Genomic DNA, 15,701 nt, shown 5'->3' with positions numbered 1-15,701 from the left:
TGACTGACAAGGGATTAGTTTCCAGAATATACAAATAGCTCATACAACTTAATAACAACAACAACAACAAAAAAAAGCCCAATCAAAAATGGGCAGAAGGTCTAAATAAGCAATTCTCTGGTGAAGATACACAAATAGCCAATAGGCACATGAAAAAAAATGCTCACTATCACTAATTATCAGAGAAATACAAATCAAAACTGCAGTGAGGTATCACCTCACACCAGTCAGAAATGGCCATTATTAAAAAGTCCACAAATAAATAAATGCTGGAGAGCACATGGAGAAAAAGGAACCCGCTTACACTGTTGGTGGGAATGTAGTTTGGTGCAGCCATTATGGAAAACAGTATGGAGATTCCTCAAAAAACTAAAAGTAGACTTGCCATATGATCCAGCAATCCCACTCCTGGGCATATATCTGGAAGGAACTCTAATTTGAAAAGATACATGCACCCCAATGTTCATAGCAGCACTATTTACAATAGCAAAGACATGGAAACAACCTAAATGTCCATCAATAATATGATTGGATAAAGAAGCTGTGATTTATTTATATAATGGAATACTCCTCAGCCATTAAAAAGAATAAAATAATGCCATTTGCTGCAACATGGATGGACTCAGAAATCATCATTCTAAGCGAATTAAGCCAGAAAGAAAAAGAAAAATACTATATGATATCACTTATATGTGGAACCAAAAAAAAAAATTACTAGAGGGGAAGGGAGCGGGAAGAGATAAATTGAGAGTGTGAGATTTGCAGATGCTAACAACTATATATGAGGTAGATTAAATAACAAGTTTCTGGACTGCATAACACAGGGAACTATATTCAATATCTTGTACTAACCTATAATGAAAAAGAATATGAAAATGAACATATGTATGTACATGTATGACTGAAACATTATGCTGTACACCAGAAATTGACACAATGAAAAAAAAAGAGAAAAGTATTTAGGAATAAAAGTTATTGATATATACAATTTAATTTCAAATGGTTCAGCAAAAAAAGTGTATATGTCTGTAGAAGAGAAACAAAGCAAATGAAACATAATTCAGCAATTGCTGAATCTAGGTGATTCATACTTTGAAGTGTATATTTTGAAATTTTACTTGCTAGAAAGCTGTTTTGAGATTAGAAAATTTAAAATCAAGAGGGTATTGATGGAAAAGAATAGGCAATTAATCACATGCATATTGGAGTCCGACACAAAGTAGTTAACAAAAATTAATTTGAAAATGTTAAAAATATCCCCTTTTAACATGCTATTTGTCATACTGCCTGCAGCATCCAAATTTTAACCACCAAAACGCTATCCCTTCTGTGAGAATAACACTAATGTACAATTTTTTACAATAGGGAGAAGGAAAGAAGGAGAGGAGAAAATCTTGAGTAGAGATAAAAAAAAAATTGAGCTAAGACTGAGACACTCTACAGAGCTGAAGAAATTGTCTAGATATATCAAGAAATAGGAAGAACTAAGAAGGGATGAGCCATGAGTCTAAATCATTTACCTATTTACTTAAAGAGAAAATAATAATAAGATATATGATAGATACATATCCATATCCAACGTATCTTCCTTAATAACACCTTTACTTTTGTGGCCCAAAAATAATTTAGCTCATGTATTTCAATACTGAAACAGAAACTAACTAATTCTATAACCTAGGCCATGCTGGACACTTCCGTACTTTAATTCTACAGCATCCCTCCACAATGAGTAACTTGTTTTAATCCTTGATGCTTCAAACCATCTGCAGTAATCTCTATCTGAAAGTATTTACTCATAAAAGAATCCATTTATGTTGTTGTTATGTTGTTTCCTATGTCTTATTTCATCTGTTTTACTGAAACAAGAACAAGGGTACCCCTGTTATTAGCAATGTATCGCATTTGGTCTTTTGCTGTTAAGAAGACCCAAAAGAGGCTTTTAAATACCTACCATTAATTTTAGTGAAATTTTTCTCGATATTTGAATATGTATTACATGACTTTAAAAGTCACTGAAAAACTTGTGGAAGCTTATCTTTCTGTGATGTGTATTTCTTAATTACGTTGGCTTCTTACTACCATCAGCCAGTATTTCAAGGGACAAAATAACAGAGAAAGTTTCATTGTTAACAATAATGGAAATAATTTCATGTATCATGACATTTTAATCTCATCTGTGAAGACATCCAAAAAATTCGAAATTATAAAAAAGATATCAAACTGCCCAAAACACTTTTCATGGATCTTTTATCATTATCAAAGACTACATGGATCAAATTAATCACCAGGTATCAGAGCAAAGAAAACTTCTATCAGACTATCTTCTTTATAATTTCAAATTCTTTGGACATCTTCACAGATAAGATCAGAATGTTACTGATTTTTATTTCATTAGTCATAGGAGAATCAATCAGCTCTGACTTTTATATGCATGTGGCTCACCTCTGCTCACATTATTAGTACTGCCTTCAAAATACAATTTCTTTGCAGAAATCTTTTTATGCCATCTGTCCATTTTGTGAAATTTGATTTAGTTATATCCATGAATCCACCTTACCTGGTACATGTATAACTACAATTCATCCCAATATGTTGAAAGTAAAGGTGCCTCTGTTGACCTTCTGTGTCCTTTCCAGGTGGACTACCCCTGACACATGACAGTCTAACACACAGACCAAGTGGGGATGCCAGTGTCAATCCATGTATTAAATATCAATTAAGGTTTATTTCATGTTTTAGATTGAAATACCAAGAAAACTTCTAATGTCTTCTTCCCACAACCTCATGGGCTGTCTTACATACTCTCCTTTGGAGACTGGTAGTTTTGAAGAGGCCAAAACACTTTTCATGGACCTTTTATCACTATCAAAGGCAACACGGATCAAATTAATCACCAGATGTCAGAGCAAAGGAAACTTCTATCAATGAAAGTTGAAAGTGGATCCTGAATATGAGAAATGATGACTCTTCATAGTGCTAACTTGAGGAACAGAGGACTGCCTTTCTCTACATACTAACTACATGCCAGCTTTTAGATATATTCTAAGATTTAATGTGCTTAAACCCATGAAATGCTTTGTGATTTTTAGGGGAAAAGTGAAACAAGCCCTCAATTTTTTTTAAAAAAATGTATTATATATTTATTTTATTTTATTTTATTTTATATTTTTATTGTGTGTTATCTATGAAAATATTCAGTAAATATCAAATACCATGAAAATGTAAGGTATTATCTTACTATTCCATCTTCAAAGAAAACATGAAAAAAATCTGAAGTTAAAAAGTGTTACTGGCATTTTACCTCCTTCATTATTTTTATGTACTGATTCACCATAGGCTTGAGAAAAGCAGAACATCATGTGAAAAGCAAAATTTCTGGGTTCATTTGCTTTCTGTATGCTTGCTTTACTTTGCATTAGAATTTGGGTATTAACATTTTCTTTAAACTACTGATTGCTAATGCTTCAGCAAGCTCAGAGCCTCTTCACATTTTTTTGGTCTCTTTCTAGACTCAAGAAAAAATAAGCTATATGCAATTCTGGGGGGCTGGCTGGAGTTAAATTTCATAATTTTTTCAGGTTTACTTAGTGGGTTAAAACATTTCAACATTAATAATTTTTAGCTTCAGATAGTTTAGCTCTGAATTCTAGCAGCCAAACCACAAAATTTCAAGTTGTGTTCAGTTCCCAGGTTCAGCTCCAATGGTGGTTAGAAACGAGAGCACACGCCAAACCAGAACAGTCTAAGTGATGTGCTTCTTGGAAACTCAGAGTGAATACAGCATTTACACACAGAAGACACCAGTTAACACAATTAGCTTCATACAGTTAGAGCCTGCGTTTCAGCAATCCTGTCTGAGAAAGGTAAAGGAACAGAAAGAAAACAATCAATAGTGAAGCTCACTAGGATATCAACAGGGAAGCAAATATTAATAATTGGTTTTAAAAGGAGAGAAAAGAATTACCAAGAAAAGAAAGCCTAGGTGTACTAAAGTAAAAATGAAGTCTAGTCATTTTAATCTTAAAAGAGATTAAATGGTTGAGATGAATGTGAAACCTGGACCTGTTATCTTATCAAGTAACTCTTCCCCACGTTCAAGATGGAGGCAACAGGACGGGGCAAGCTGCCAAGCCAAACTGTGCAGAGAAAATTTAAGGACTGCTTGCTTCTGATCTGAGAAAAGAGCATGTGGGAGCTTCATATCATCTTTGTAATGACCCCCTTCCCCCAGCATCCACCTACCTATCTCCGTGTGCTCTACAATTATGTAGCAATACGATTAGGGCTTCAGAACTATAGAATTTTTTTAAAAAAATAACTCTCTGATTATTAAAACAAACAAAGAGCAAACAGTCTCAGAAAGGCCAGGTAACTGTGCTTTGTGAAGGAAACCTTGATCCTAAGTAACTTGACATCAACACGTGGAAGGTTTCATACCTTGGATTCTCTGCCCCACTGCCTCTTACTCCATACTGACAACTGCTGTGTTTTGAAGTAAATGGGAAGGGAGGGGGAAAAAAGGGAGGGGAACAGAACAGAAAAAAGCAAGAGGACATGGAAATGACAAGTACCCCAAGCTTCACATTCAGAAAAAGAAAAAATCGAAGTGTCAAGGGATATAATCATTCATTTAACAATCATAGAACATATGGCGTATAAAAAACTCTACGAAATCTTTATGGAGAAAGATGTTCATTTCTAAATTAGGAAGTAAGTTAGAAGGCGAATAGGAACAATGATTCAAACCGCTGCATATGCTAAACTCGTATGTTAGGACAGAGGTCTGGTTATCTTGCCTTTCAAAACACTGGGCAGGATAAACAAATCATGTCAATAGACTACGTTCAAGGAACCCCCATTAGAAATCTCTCCCTAGTTTTCCTACTGCTGTTGCTACACATGGAGCAGACCTGAACTGACTGCAGCTTGAAGGGGATGAGAGCCACCCTGGCTGACCTGCAGACCCGTGAGCAAGAAAAATTAATGTTTGCTGCTGTTGTAAGCAGAGTAAGCAGCCAGAACTGACTGATAAAGCATTTACGTCTTACACGTCACTGGTTATGCATTTCTATAATGCCAAAACCTTTGTGGACATTTGAGTTTACAAGCCCTGACTTAGTATCTCCTGTGATCTTAGACCACAATCCATCCTGCCAACTAGAAAGAAGCAGAACTGAAATATTTAACTGTTCTGAGGAAAAATGAGGAAGCCAAAATAGGATTCTGGCATCCTGCCTCTACCTTTTTGGGACAGTAGGATAGTCACTTCCAAAGCAAAACTGCCCCACTCAGGGAGAACACCTGGTCTCCTTAAATCATGAACAAAGCATAGAAGTGGCTCAGGAAACACAAATAATGTAGACGTGTACTACACTGTTTCTTATTATTTACAGCATGGATCTGGGGATAATCATTACTCTTAAACGCTGTAAAGAGTTGGCAGTGCTTCACAGGTTTACCCTTCCAGAGGCACTCTTCAACCAAGATATGCAGATGTTACATCTCTTTTCGTTGACATGAGTTTGGACCAGTTCTCTAGTCTTGTAACCTCTGGATTACAATAAGAAAATACCTTTTTTAATGATCCCTTTAAATAAAGCTTTAATTTTACCTAATCACATCAGCATCTTTACCATGTATCCTCAGCAGGGGTGATACTGACCCCAAGGGTAAAACTTGGTTTTGATCAAGGAGGAGCGATTTTACTCTTTTCCCATATAAAGCACAGATACATCTACAGGATATAAACAGAAAGATACTATATCTGTGGTATTAAAAATCTCACGGTGGCAGGAGTGGTTATTAGGGGGGAAAAGTCTACAAAGCTCTTTAGGGGGTAATAATGAAAAAAGGATTAAGAAACACTGAACTGATCTATATTATCTCATGTGAAAAGACTACCATTACACGGTCTGATCTCCGCCTAACATAAACATTTAAAGTTTAAACTTCAAACAAATCTTTACTACCAATACTCAGTATTAACAGATGTAGAACTATCTGCTTATATATTCCATAAGTAAGGAACCTGACGCTCTCTGGGAATGAGACAAAGCCCTGGAGCTCACTTCCATGAGTGATTCAGCAGAGTTGGTTTCTCTTTGATTTCTCCTCTGCTGCTTCTGCTTCTGGCATGAGTAGCACTTCTCTAATTCTACTTTTAATCTTGGTGCTGTAACTGAACACACACAGATTCAATGCAGTTCACATAAATCAAAACTGATGATAAATAAATTAGGGTGTTTTGCAGTTAGAGTCAGGAAAGAGCAGCGATAAAAGTGACAGCAGAAAGTTTCCAGATTTATTCTTACTCCCTCAAGTCATCTCTCGGCCTAGTCCTAATTTACTAATATAGTTGAATTATAAGTTACCATGGTTGAATTTTATAGTACTTAAGTCATACCTTAATAAAATTATTTTTAAATAGCCAAATGATTTATGAAAAGAGATTCAGGCTCATTAATAATCACAAAAATAAAAACTAAGATCACAAAGATGGGTGGAAATTAAGAAGTCAAATAATACCAAGGCAAGAAGATATGGAGCGAGAGGTATTTGTGCCCATGATCTGTTGTCCTGGTCCTTATATGGGTCACAGACACACAGTGTTCATAACTTATACATGCAGGATACATTTAATTTTATATACATAAAATATATATTAAATTCTTGTTTTTTAATAAAAGGTAAACAGAATTATTCCTGGTACCCAGCTGAAAAATCCCAAAAAGGCTGCAGAGCTACCTGTAGCTAAAACAGAGAGCAGAGAACTTGCCACTATAAAGCAATCAGGGTACTTATATTACAAGTCAGCCAAATAGATCACAACAAAACATCTAATGGCCTGTAACTACCTCTTGGATTCAGAAAGGATTGATAAAAGCTATGTGAAAAAGCATTAAAAACTATTCTAAAACATAAAAAATAAAAAAGAGTTGCTGTTGGTTAATCTTCCTGAAGTTCAATTTTTTGCTATTTAAATATGTTAAGTTTATAACTGTGGATCACAACTGATTTAACCTTTTTTTTTTTTAATAAACTTATTACAGCAAAGATCCAACTGGATTACAAAAAGATTACGTAAGATAGAATTCTGTCACCACCTGGTGGCAGTGCTCTGCAACAGCAGGTTCTAATTTCTTTTTAAGATTAATGTATTCATTCATTCATTTACCTAGTATCTAGTAGGCATCTACTAGGCATAGCACACACACATTTTTAAATCTTTCTTGGAAGACAAGAAATAAAATATAGGTAGTCCCTAAAACAGGTTCCCTATTTTCAAGGAAAAATATCTACAGTTAAATTTATGCCTATCAGAAAGTAAGTGTCTACTCTTGTTAAACATTTGTTTAAAGTATCTGCACCCTCTTGAACTCTCAGGCAAGAATTCCCTCAGGAGTATATTGGTAAACATAGTCTATCGAGTTAATATATCAGGACAGTAAGTACACCAATGCAGTTTTTAAGGAAAAGAACTGGTGTGGCTTTGAAATATCCCCAAATTCTTGACACTTCTTTCAAAAGGCAAAGTCTAATTTCCCTTTGATTTGAACTTAATGACTCACTTCTAATGAAGGGGAAGCAGCAGAAATAACAGTGTGTAACTTTCAAAGCTAAATCATCAAAGGACTCGCCATTCCCATTGTACTTTTTGGATCCCTCACCCTGGGGACGTTGGATATCGTGCCATGAGGAGCCTCAAGCAGCTGTGGACGGCCTCTGGGGAGGAACTGTGACCACCTGCAACAACCAGCACCAACCTGCCCCCTTACATCCCTCATCAATATCTCCGAGCTGAGCCACTCCCCAAAAAACAGGAATCAATATCCACTGTTGTTTAAGCCACTTAGTTTTGAGTAATTTGTTATGCAGCAATATGTGACTAATACAACAACCTATTACTTCCTAGAACCAAATTTCATCTATTACAGAAAGTAAAAATATCTCAATTCAGTTTAATACTATAACTTGCCCAACATGTTAATAAAATTCAAATTTTTCCTTCCTAATACACTAACAGTGATCCTTTTCTAATTCCCCCAAGTTGTTTTGTATTATTTCATAATATTCAACAGCTTCCAACTCAAAGAAACAGTAACCCAGGTAGACTTCAGTGAGTCAGTAAGGAATTTTTGGAACATCTTCCTTTTGATGTACTGTTCTAGTATTGATGTGTGCCTCACTGTGGCAGACGGCCTGGCCTGGGATGCTAGGAGAGCAGGTAAAAATCTAGGCCTCAGAATATAGCCTAGGGGTGGGATGAGGTCCTTTCAAGGCAGAAGGAAGTTCTATTCTCATGTGTTCATTCACTCAAAAACAAAAAATTATACTAGGGACTGAGTGGAGAATCACACCCTTGAGGTACTTGTAATTTAATCTAGATGAATATTCATGAAATACTTTATATTTTTAAATTAAACTCTTCCCCTGGCTCTGAAGGTTATAGGTCAATGGAAGAAGTCTGGAAATTTTCTCCTTTACCTCCGTGAGGGAGCCACAAGCCACACCACCATGCAGGGCTGCATCCAAAGCAGAAAGGGTTGTAGATAAGAATGCCGGCGAGGGAGCAGCAGACCTCTGTGCCTTCATCTCATAAGCCTGAATAAGAAAAAGATTAAGTTCTTTTTTTTTTTTTCTTAATAGGCTTTATTATTTTTTGAGCAGTTTTATGTTTACAGCAAAACTGAACAAAATGTACAGATTTCCCATATACCTCCTGCCCCTGAATGTGCACAACCTTCCCCCATTGTCAACATTTCCCAATCAGGGTGGGATATTTGTTACAACTGATGAAGCTACATTGCAACGAGATTAAGTTATTTTCAACTTCCATATTTATTCAAAAACATAAACCAACTCCAAAGTTAAATTTTAGCAGCTGGAACCCCAATCCACCTTTTTCCCTCTATTATTTAGAGGAAACATTGTTCAACAAATATTTACTGTGTGCCAAGGACTGTGCTAGATTTGGGAGATATGATGTAATAGACAGAGGCCCTGCCCTCACAGTATTTACAGTCAACTAGGAACTATGAAATTAGGACTGGAAACTGGGCAATTACAATACAATTAAATAAGAGATATCGTGATAGAGAAAGTGGAGACATAGACACAGTATACCTGATCTGGATTTTGTGATCCAAGGAAGGCTTCATGCAAGATCTGGATGTCTAAGCTAAAACCTGAAATGGCTGTTAGGCAAAAGAAATGTGCATGTTCCTGCCAAAGAGACAAGAATGTATGAAGAAAGGTCAAGAAGCAAGAAAGAAAGGAAATGGAAACTAACAAAAACTATAAAAACACAAAGGGTTTACTTAGAATGGGTGAAAGAATGGTCATGGTGTAGCAAGCAATGAGGCTGGAGATACAAGTAGGGGCCAAATCAGGAAAAGTCTTGTTGAAGTGTGGAGTTTATAAAGAGAGCAACAAGGAGTGATATGATCAAGGCACCATTTCAAACTGAGGTCAGTTTGTGAAGAATAGCTTGAAGGTAGGTGGGGTAGACTAAGAAATGTCCCCCCAGAGGATATTCACATCAAATCCTTGGAGCCTGTCAGCATTACCTTATTTGGAAAAAGGGTCTTTGCAGTTGTGGCTAGCGTGCCTGCATACCTACCAGCAGTGTGTAAGAACACTTGCCTCTCGGCACTCTCTAATATTAAAAATCGTTACTGTTTTATTAAGTTGCCCAAATAAACAGGGGTCAAGCCACAGAACTGTAATCATTCATTCATTCACTCATTCATTCCCATTCAATAAATATTAATTCCCTGCTTCCTGCATGCTATACACTATGATAAGCTTCAGGAAGGGAGTAGTAAACCAAACAGACAGTTTCTACCCACTTAAAATTTACAATTTAAATGGGTATATAATTTAGTGATAGAACGTGTGCTTAGCATGCACGAGGTCCTGGGTTCAATCCCCAGTACCTCTGTTAGTAAATAAAAATAAATAAACCTAAAGTTTACAATTTAATAAATCTAGGTCTCAAATCCAAGGCTCTTCTGCCTCTATGAGGATGTAGGAAAACCAGCACATTAATATTTATGAGCCGTTAAGTGTACCCACTCTTATCTAATCTTACCTACTGAATTCTAAAATCAGGTAAACCATGGATTACCACAGATTTTATTAAAGGGCATATCCAGGCACATAAAATAACTAGAAAGGCTACAGTAAAAGGTCTGTGCTTTGCATCTGATTTAGAAATACCTAAAAATTGTCTACAATCTATTAGGCAACATAGGTGGTGGTGGGTACAGGCAGCCCAATTTGTTAACATTAAAGTATTTCCTTTGCAACCGTAAGTCTGTATGTGTAATTACTAGAATAATAGATTTGGTGACTCAAAAACATAATAAAATGAATGTAACAAGGCTTCAGAAATAATAGTGTATACATAGACGAGACATAGGAACACTGATACTGACACGCCACGCCACCAGTTTTCCTTCTACTTTGGTGGCCGCTTCTCAAGACTCATCACTCTAACCTGACCATTAAATGTCAGCTGGACTCGGGACTTGGTCTTGCGCACACTTACCTTCTTACTCTACATACTTCCTAGGCAATCTCTCATCCATTTTCATGGCTTTGACTATCATATTTACACCCATGACTCCCCAGTGCATACTTCTAGTGCAGACCTCTCCTTCAAGCTCTAGGTCCATATATTTAACTGCCTACTTCACATCTCCACTCAGTATTTCACAAGCACCTAAAATTCAACAACTACTAAACTGAATCCATGATCTGCCTCCCTCAAATCTGGTCCGCTATCTTCCGACAGTCCTTATCGCTGCAAATGGTACCACCCAGGTTCTCAAAGCAAACTCAAGGAATGTCTGACGCTTTCCTGTACCTCATCACCACCCACAGTCAAATAATCACCACGTTCCACTCATTCTACCTCCTAAGTGACTCTCATAATAACTGACATTATACCATCTGCATCAATACCACACTAATAGTCTATGTCACAGTCACTTTCTGTCTGGAATACAGTCACAGATACTTAACTATTCTTCACATATATCTCCCTGCTCCTTTTCAATCACTTGTCTATGTTCAAAGACTGAGTTTTAAAAAAAACCACACACGAGATTACATCCTTTTATTGCTCTCAGAATAAAGTCCAAAACCTTTAATGTGGTCTGCAGGCCCCAGTGATCTGACCGCTTCTTGCTTCGCTGACTTTATCTCTTGCAGCTCTCTTCCTTGCTGCTGTGTTCATTCACACTGGCTTGACTTTCTTACCACATAAGCCCTTCCCAGCCCTACTGCTTACAGACTCCACCCTGCTTTGGGAACTCCTCCCCAACTCCTTTGCCTGCCTCTCTCCTGTTCATCCTTCAGGTTTTAGCTGAAGTATCACTTCCTTGAGGGAGTCCTTCGTGCCCCCTAAACTAAGTAATGTCCCCTGTTACTCAGTTTCTAAGCTCTTTGTACTTTTCTTTCATAGGACTCTTCATTACTACAATCAATTTATCATTTATACAATTATTTGTTTAATGTCTGACTTTTCCCACTAGACTATAAGCTACTTGAGGGCAGGAAATTTATCAATCATCTTCACTACAATATCCCCAGATATCTGACAGATACATGGCTGGCACTCAAATATTGGTTAAGGAACAAATAATTGAATAAGTAAATTAACAAAAAAATCTTTGTGAAGGAATAAACTAAGTTAAGCCAGTATTTAAGGTACGATGCAAATCTAAAGGATGCTACAAGAGTACAACAAAGGAGGAAGATGGCCCCTTGAATTGGCATTTGGAATGGCATTGATATCACAGTGGAAATTAGTGATGGAATTGGAGATGAGAGTTGAATTGCCTGCCCATGATCTCCTACTTAATTATCTAGCTAGGAATATGCCATAGACATCGACCAAATAGAATGACAGATATCAAGTTAAAAGTTTCTCTTGGTGCCTTACAACCTTCAAAATAGAGACGGGTTAACTTGAATCTCATCACAGAATCACTGCATACTATTTTCAGTCTCTAACTTCTCCCACAAAACAAAGTGAGCTGTTCAAAGCTGCCAGATCAATGACAAAGCTGAGACTACTGCCAGTCTCTAACTCCAATTCTACTTCTGACTCTTCTGCCTTTAAGGTATTTTCCTTAGATCACAAGCTAAATACGAACAAAAGAAAATACTTAATCTGTTCATTTTTTCAGAATTTCAAATGACACTAATATTCCTTACTTTCTACTTCATAGATTTGGACCCTACTTTAATGCTCAGTGGTTACCAATTTCAATATAAGGTAGTAAAGTAAGTAATTTACAATCCACATTAAATAAATGAATTTGCAAGGCACCAAATAGACTTTTAGGCAACTCTGGGAAAACAAGACTTTTCTGCCATGCACTAAACCTACATTTTGAAAAGCTTAAGTTGTGAGACAGAAAGTATGAAATAATAGTACAAGTTGAAGAGGGCTTGTTACAAAAGACTTTAACTTTTCTCAAGAGGGAGGATGAGTTTTCAAGTATTATTCATTCACTCAATAAGCAAATATAAGTCCAATATGTGCGCTTTATAATGCAGAGTAAGCGATGACACTAAAAGTTAGTATTGCAGAGATAGGGGCATTCTAAAATTCAGTATATTATTCTTTAACCATGAGATCCACAAATCCTACTGAAACAAAACAAACAAAAGAGAAAGATGACATTTTGAAGTATTACTACCAGCTACAGAGAAAAAAAACTTCCTGTTGCCTCCCTATTCCTGTAGTTAAGACTGTCTCTCATCAGCTTATCAACTACATAAATTTCTTAAATGTATTCTCATTAGAGGACGAACTCTATGGTATGAAGAGTCAAATTTTTTTTTATTGAAGTACAGTTGATTAACAATGTTGTGTTCATTTCTGTTGTACAGCACAGTGATTCATTTATACATATACATATATTCCTTTTCATATTCTTTTCCACCATAGGCATTACAAGGTATTGAATATAGTTCCCTGTGCTATACAGCAGGACCATGTAGAGTTGATATTTTGAAGGTGCTCATCTCTATCTTTGCTTTTGCCTAATCCCCCAAAATATTTTAAATGAGATAAGGAATCATTTCAAAATAAAAATTATAATCAAACCATAACTTCAAAAATATGCATACCGTTTGCATCCGTGGGGCACAGGCCCTGCTCACCACACACAAAAGTTCCTGGACACCTTGATAACTAAGGCCAGTCATCTTCATAAGCTCCAGTGGAGAAAGACATAGAAAGTCCTAAGATATAAAGAGAATGTTTTAAACATATATGTGCAACAAAGATCCTGGAATTAAAAGGAAACTTTCAGTCATTGTCCATATGTAAATAATAGCATAATTTATTGCAGATCAAAGATTATATGTTTCTTATAGTATTTTCCCCCAAATGTGCCTTAACTAAAAGATATAATGACATAATCTAATCTTCTAATTACCTAACTTAGTTAGCGTAAACCAAAGGACACACCAGGTAACATCACCTAGCAGAATCCAACCCAGGTGTATATGTGCATTGTACTTGTGCCTAAAAGAGTCTGGACACAAGCAGATGCCCAGAAAGGATCAGGCTGAAATGAGTTTCTTTTGAAACGAGTTTCTTCCAAAGCTATGAGACCATTCAGAGGAAGTATGTAACAACTGAGAGAGAATAAAACTGGCTATGATTGAAATGTTAAATTTCATACTTTTAAGAGTATTTCAAAGTGTGAACATAAGGATTATTAAATGTATAACAGAGGAAGCAAAGATACCATCAACACACAAAGCAATTTTTAAATACAAAACTGTAGCATGCTCTGAAGGTCTGTCTAAGTAAGGATTGAATCCTAACATAAAACCTTAAATCTTATTTAACCTCTTAAGAGGGATTTTACTTCACTCTTGTGCTTAAAAATGCAACACCTGCTTTATACATTTTCTTAAATCCATTGATAGAAAAATAATCCTATTAATTATTCTTGCTTTCAAGAGAAATTGTCATATTGAACACTGTCTCCTTTGAGTTATAGTTCTCATGTATCTATAAAATTTCTTTAAAGGGGACAAAACTTCTCTAGAATCTCAAATAAAAACCTCTCTAGAATCTCAAATAAGTAGCACAGGTGCACTTCACCTTCTGCCTTGAGCATTCTCCCCACCCTCCCCCCACCCGAAATGCAACAATCTTGAATCTGGATAAATGAAATCACATTTGGAAATACAACATAAGCGGCTTGTTATTTAAAATTAAAAGCACCATCATTCATCTTTTTTTTTTTTGGTAAACCAAATTTTCATATTCCAGGTGAAATTAAGAGTTATTAAGGTACCCTTAAAATTATTTTGTACTTAAAATTTCTCACTGAGAAAAATTAAATAAATTTTACCTGACAGGTAACAATCTGATGTCTGTTCAGACGATCACACAGCTCTTGTGATAAACCCACTCGTCTCAGTTTCTTGCTACCCATACCTTCAGCTGCAGTAAGAAAAAGAACCTTGAAAAAACATCAGAAAATAGCATAAGCAATGGTAGATGGAGTATCCAGAACACTCCACAAAATAAAAAATTCTCCAAGCATCTCTGTATACAAAATGAGATGTATAGTATTTAAAATACTACTGATAAAATAAAGGAAGGCCGCAGAATCTTTCTAAATATTTTAAATAGGAGAGACAACTGTTTGTCAAACATGCACACACAGAAACAAGACAATATAAGAATGTGCACTTCACATAATTCTTTAATACTTATTACATGGATATAATAACACTGTTTCACATCTGTATAGCATCTTAAGCTTTTCAATGCATTTATAAACTTTATTTGGATATGTAATTAACCTTCAGGGCATATTACCAAACAGCACTCTCAGAAAGTCTTTACCTTCATTGCACTGTAACAATAATAAATTTATTGACCACCTACTATATACCAGGCACTGTTCCAAAACTTTACACAAATTATCATATTCAAGCTTCTCAATAGCCCTATAAGGAGAGCTGATTACTGATTCCATTTTTACATAAGCAAAAAGTAAAGCCTGGAAAGGTTAGCTATTCCATTGTTACCAGAAAAAGATCTATAATCTGGACCCTGAAGCCTGACTCTGAGGCCAATCCTCTCAACCGTTACACCCTACTACAAGTCCATAATCATATTTAGACTCTCATTTTTCTATGAGTCAGACACCTTCTGAATCAAAAGAGATTTTATTATTTCAGGTGTTATTTGCAAATTGAAATTTTTTTATTGTACTATCTGCTCACATTTCTACATGCAATTAAACTTCACTCTTGTTGAAATCTACAAGGGCTAAAGGACGCTCATGAAATATTTGCCTGCAGAGTTAGAATCACTGTGATTCCCACAATAATGCACACAAAGGAGAAGCTGTGTGTCTCATTCAGATGGCAAATATACAATAGAAACAGGAACTCTTCACTGTTCCAAGGGATAAAACAATACAATTATCAGAAAAAAGAGTAACATTTTGGGAACAAAAATGTATACTAAGAACGTATTTATTTCCAGTACCATAGCCCAAATGTCTACTTAACATCTATATTCTCTGATCAGGTGAACACTCCCTCCCTCTCTCTCACACATGCACACACACCTCTCCCATAAACACAAAATGCATCCCTCTCATTTCTCTCAAAGGGAATTTGCCAGTATTGATTTCTGTTTCCCAAATAGAAAT

The 15,701-nt window shown here is 35.9% G+C and overlaps 1 protein-coding gene across 13 annotated transcripts in view; it reads right to left on the bottom strand.

Moving 5' to 3' along the window:
* Positions 1–15,701, bottom strand: part of RAD51B (RAD51 paralog B) — a 582,927-nt gene that overhangs the window by 564,505 nt on the left and 2,721 nt on the right. For all 13 annotated transcript variants that reach the window (XR_012073703.1, XR_012073704.1, XM_072963282.1 and 10 more), the window contains exons 2-4: positions 14,385–14,495; positions 13,144–13,257; positions 8,485–8,601 (exon numbers count right to left, since the gene is read on the bottom strand). Coding sequence is in view for 11 of the 13 variants with exons in the window: in XM_072963282.1 (XP_072819383.1) it covers positions 8,485–8,601; positions 13,144–13,257; positions 14,385–14,468 (315 nt within the window). In the remaining 2 variants the exon portion in view is untranslated. The remainder of the gene's footprint in view (positions 1–8,484; positions 8,602–13,143; positions 13,258–14,384; positions 14,496–15,701) is intronic.

Source organism: Vicugna pacos, chromosome 6 (assembly GCF_048564905.1).
Source record: "Vicugna pacos chromosome 6, VicPac4, whole genome shotgun sequence".
Lineage (NCBI taxonomy): Eukaryota > Metazoa > Chordata > Mammalia > Artiodactyla > Camelidae > Vicugna > Vicugna pacos.
This window is presented reverse-complemented; position numbering and strand designations above follow the sequence as displayed.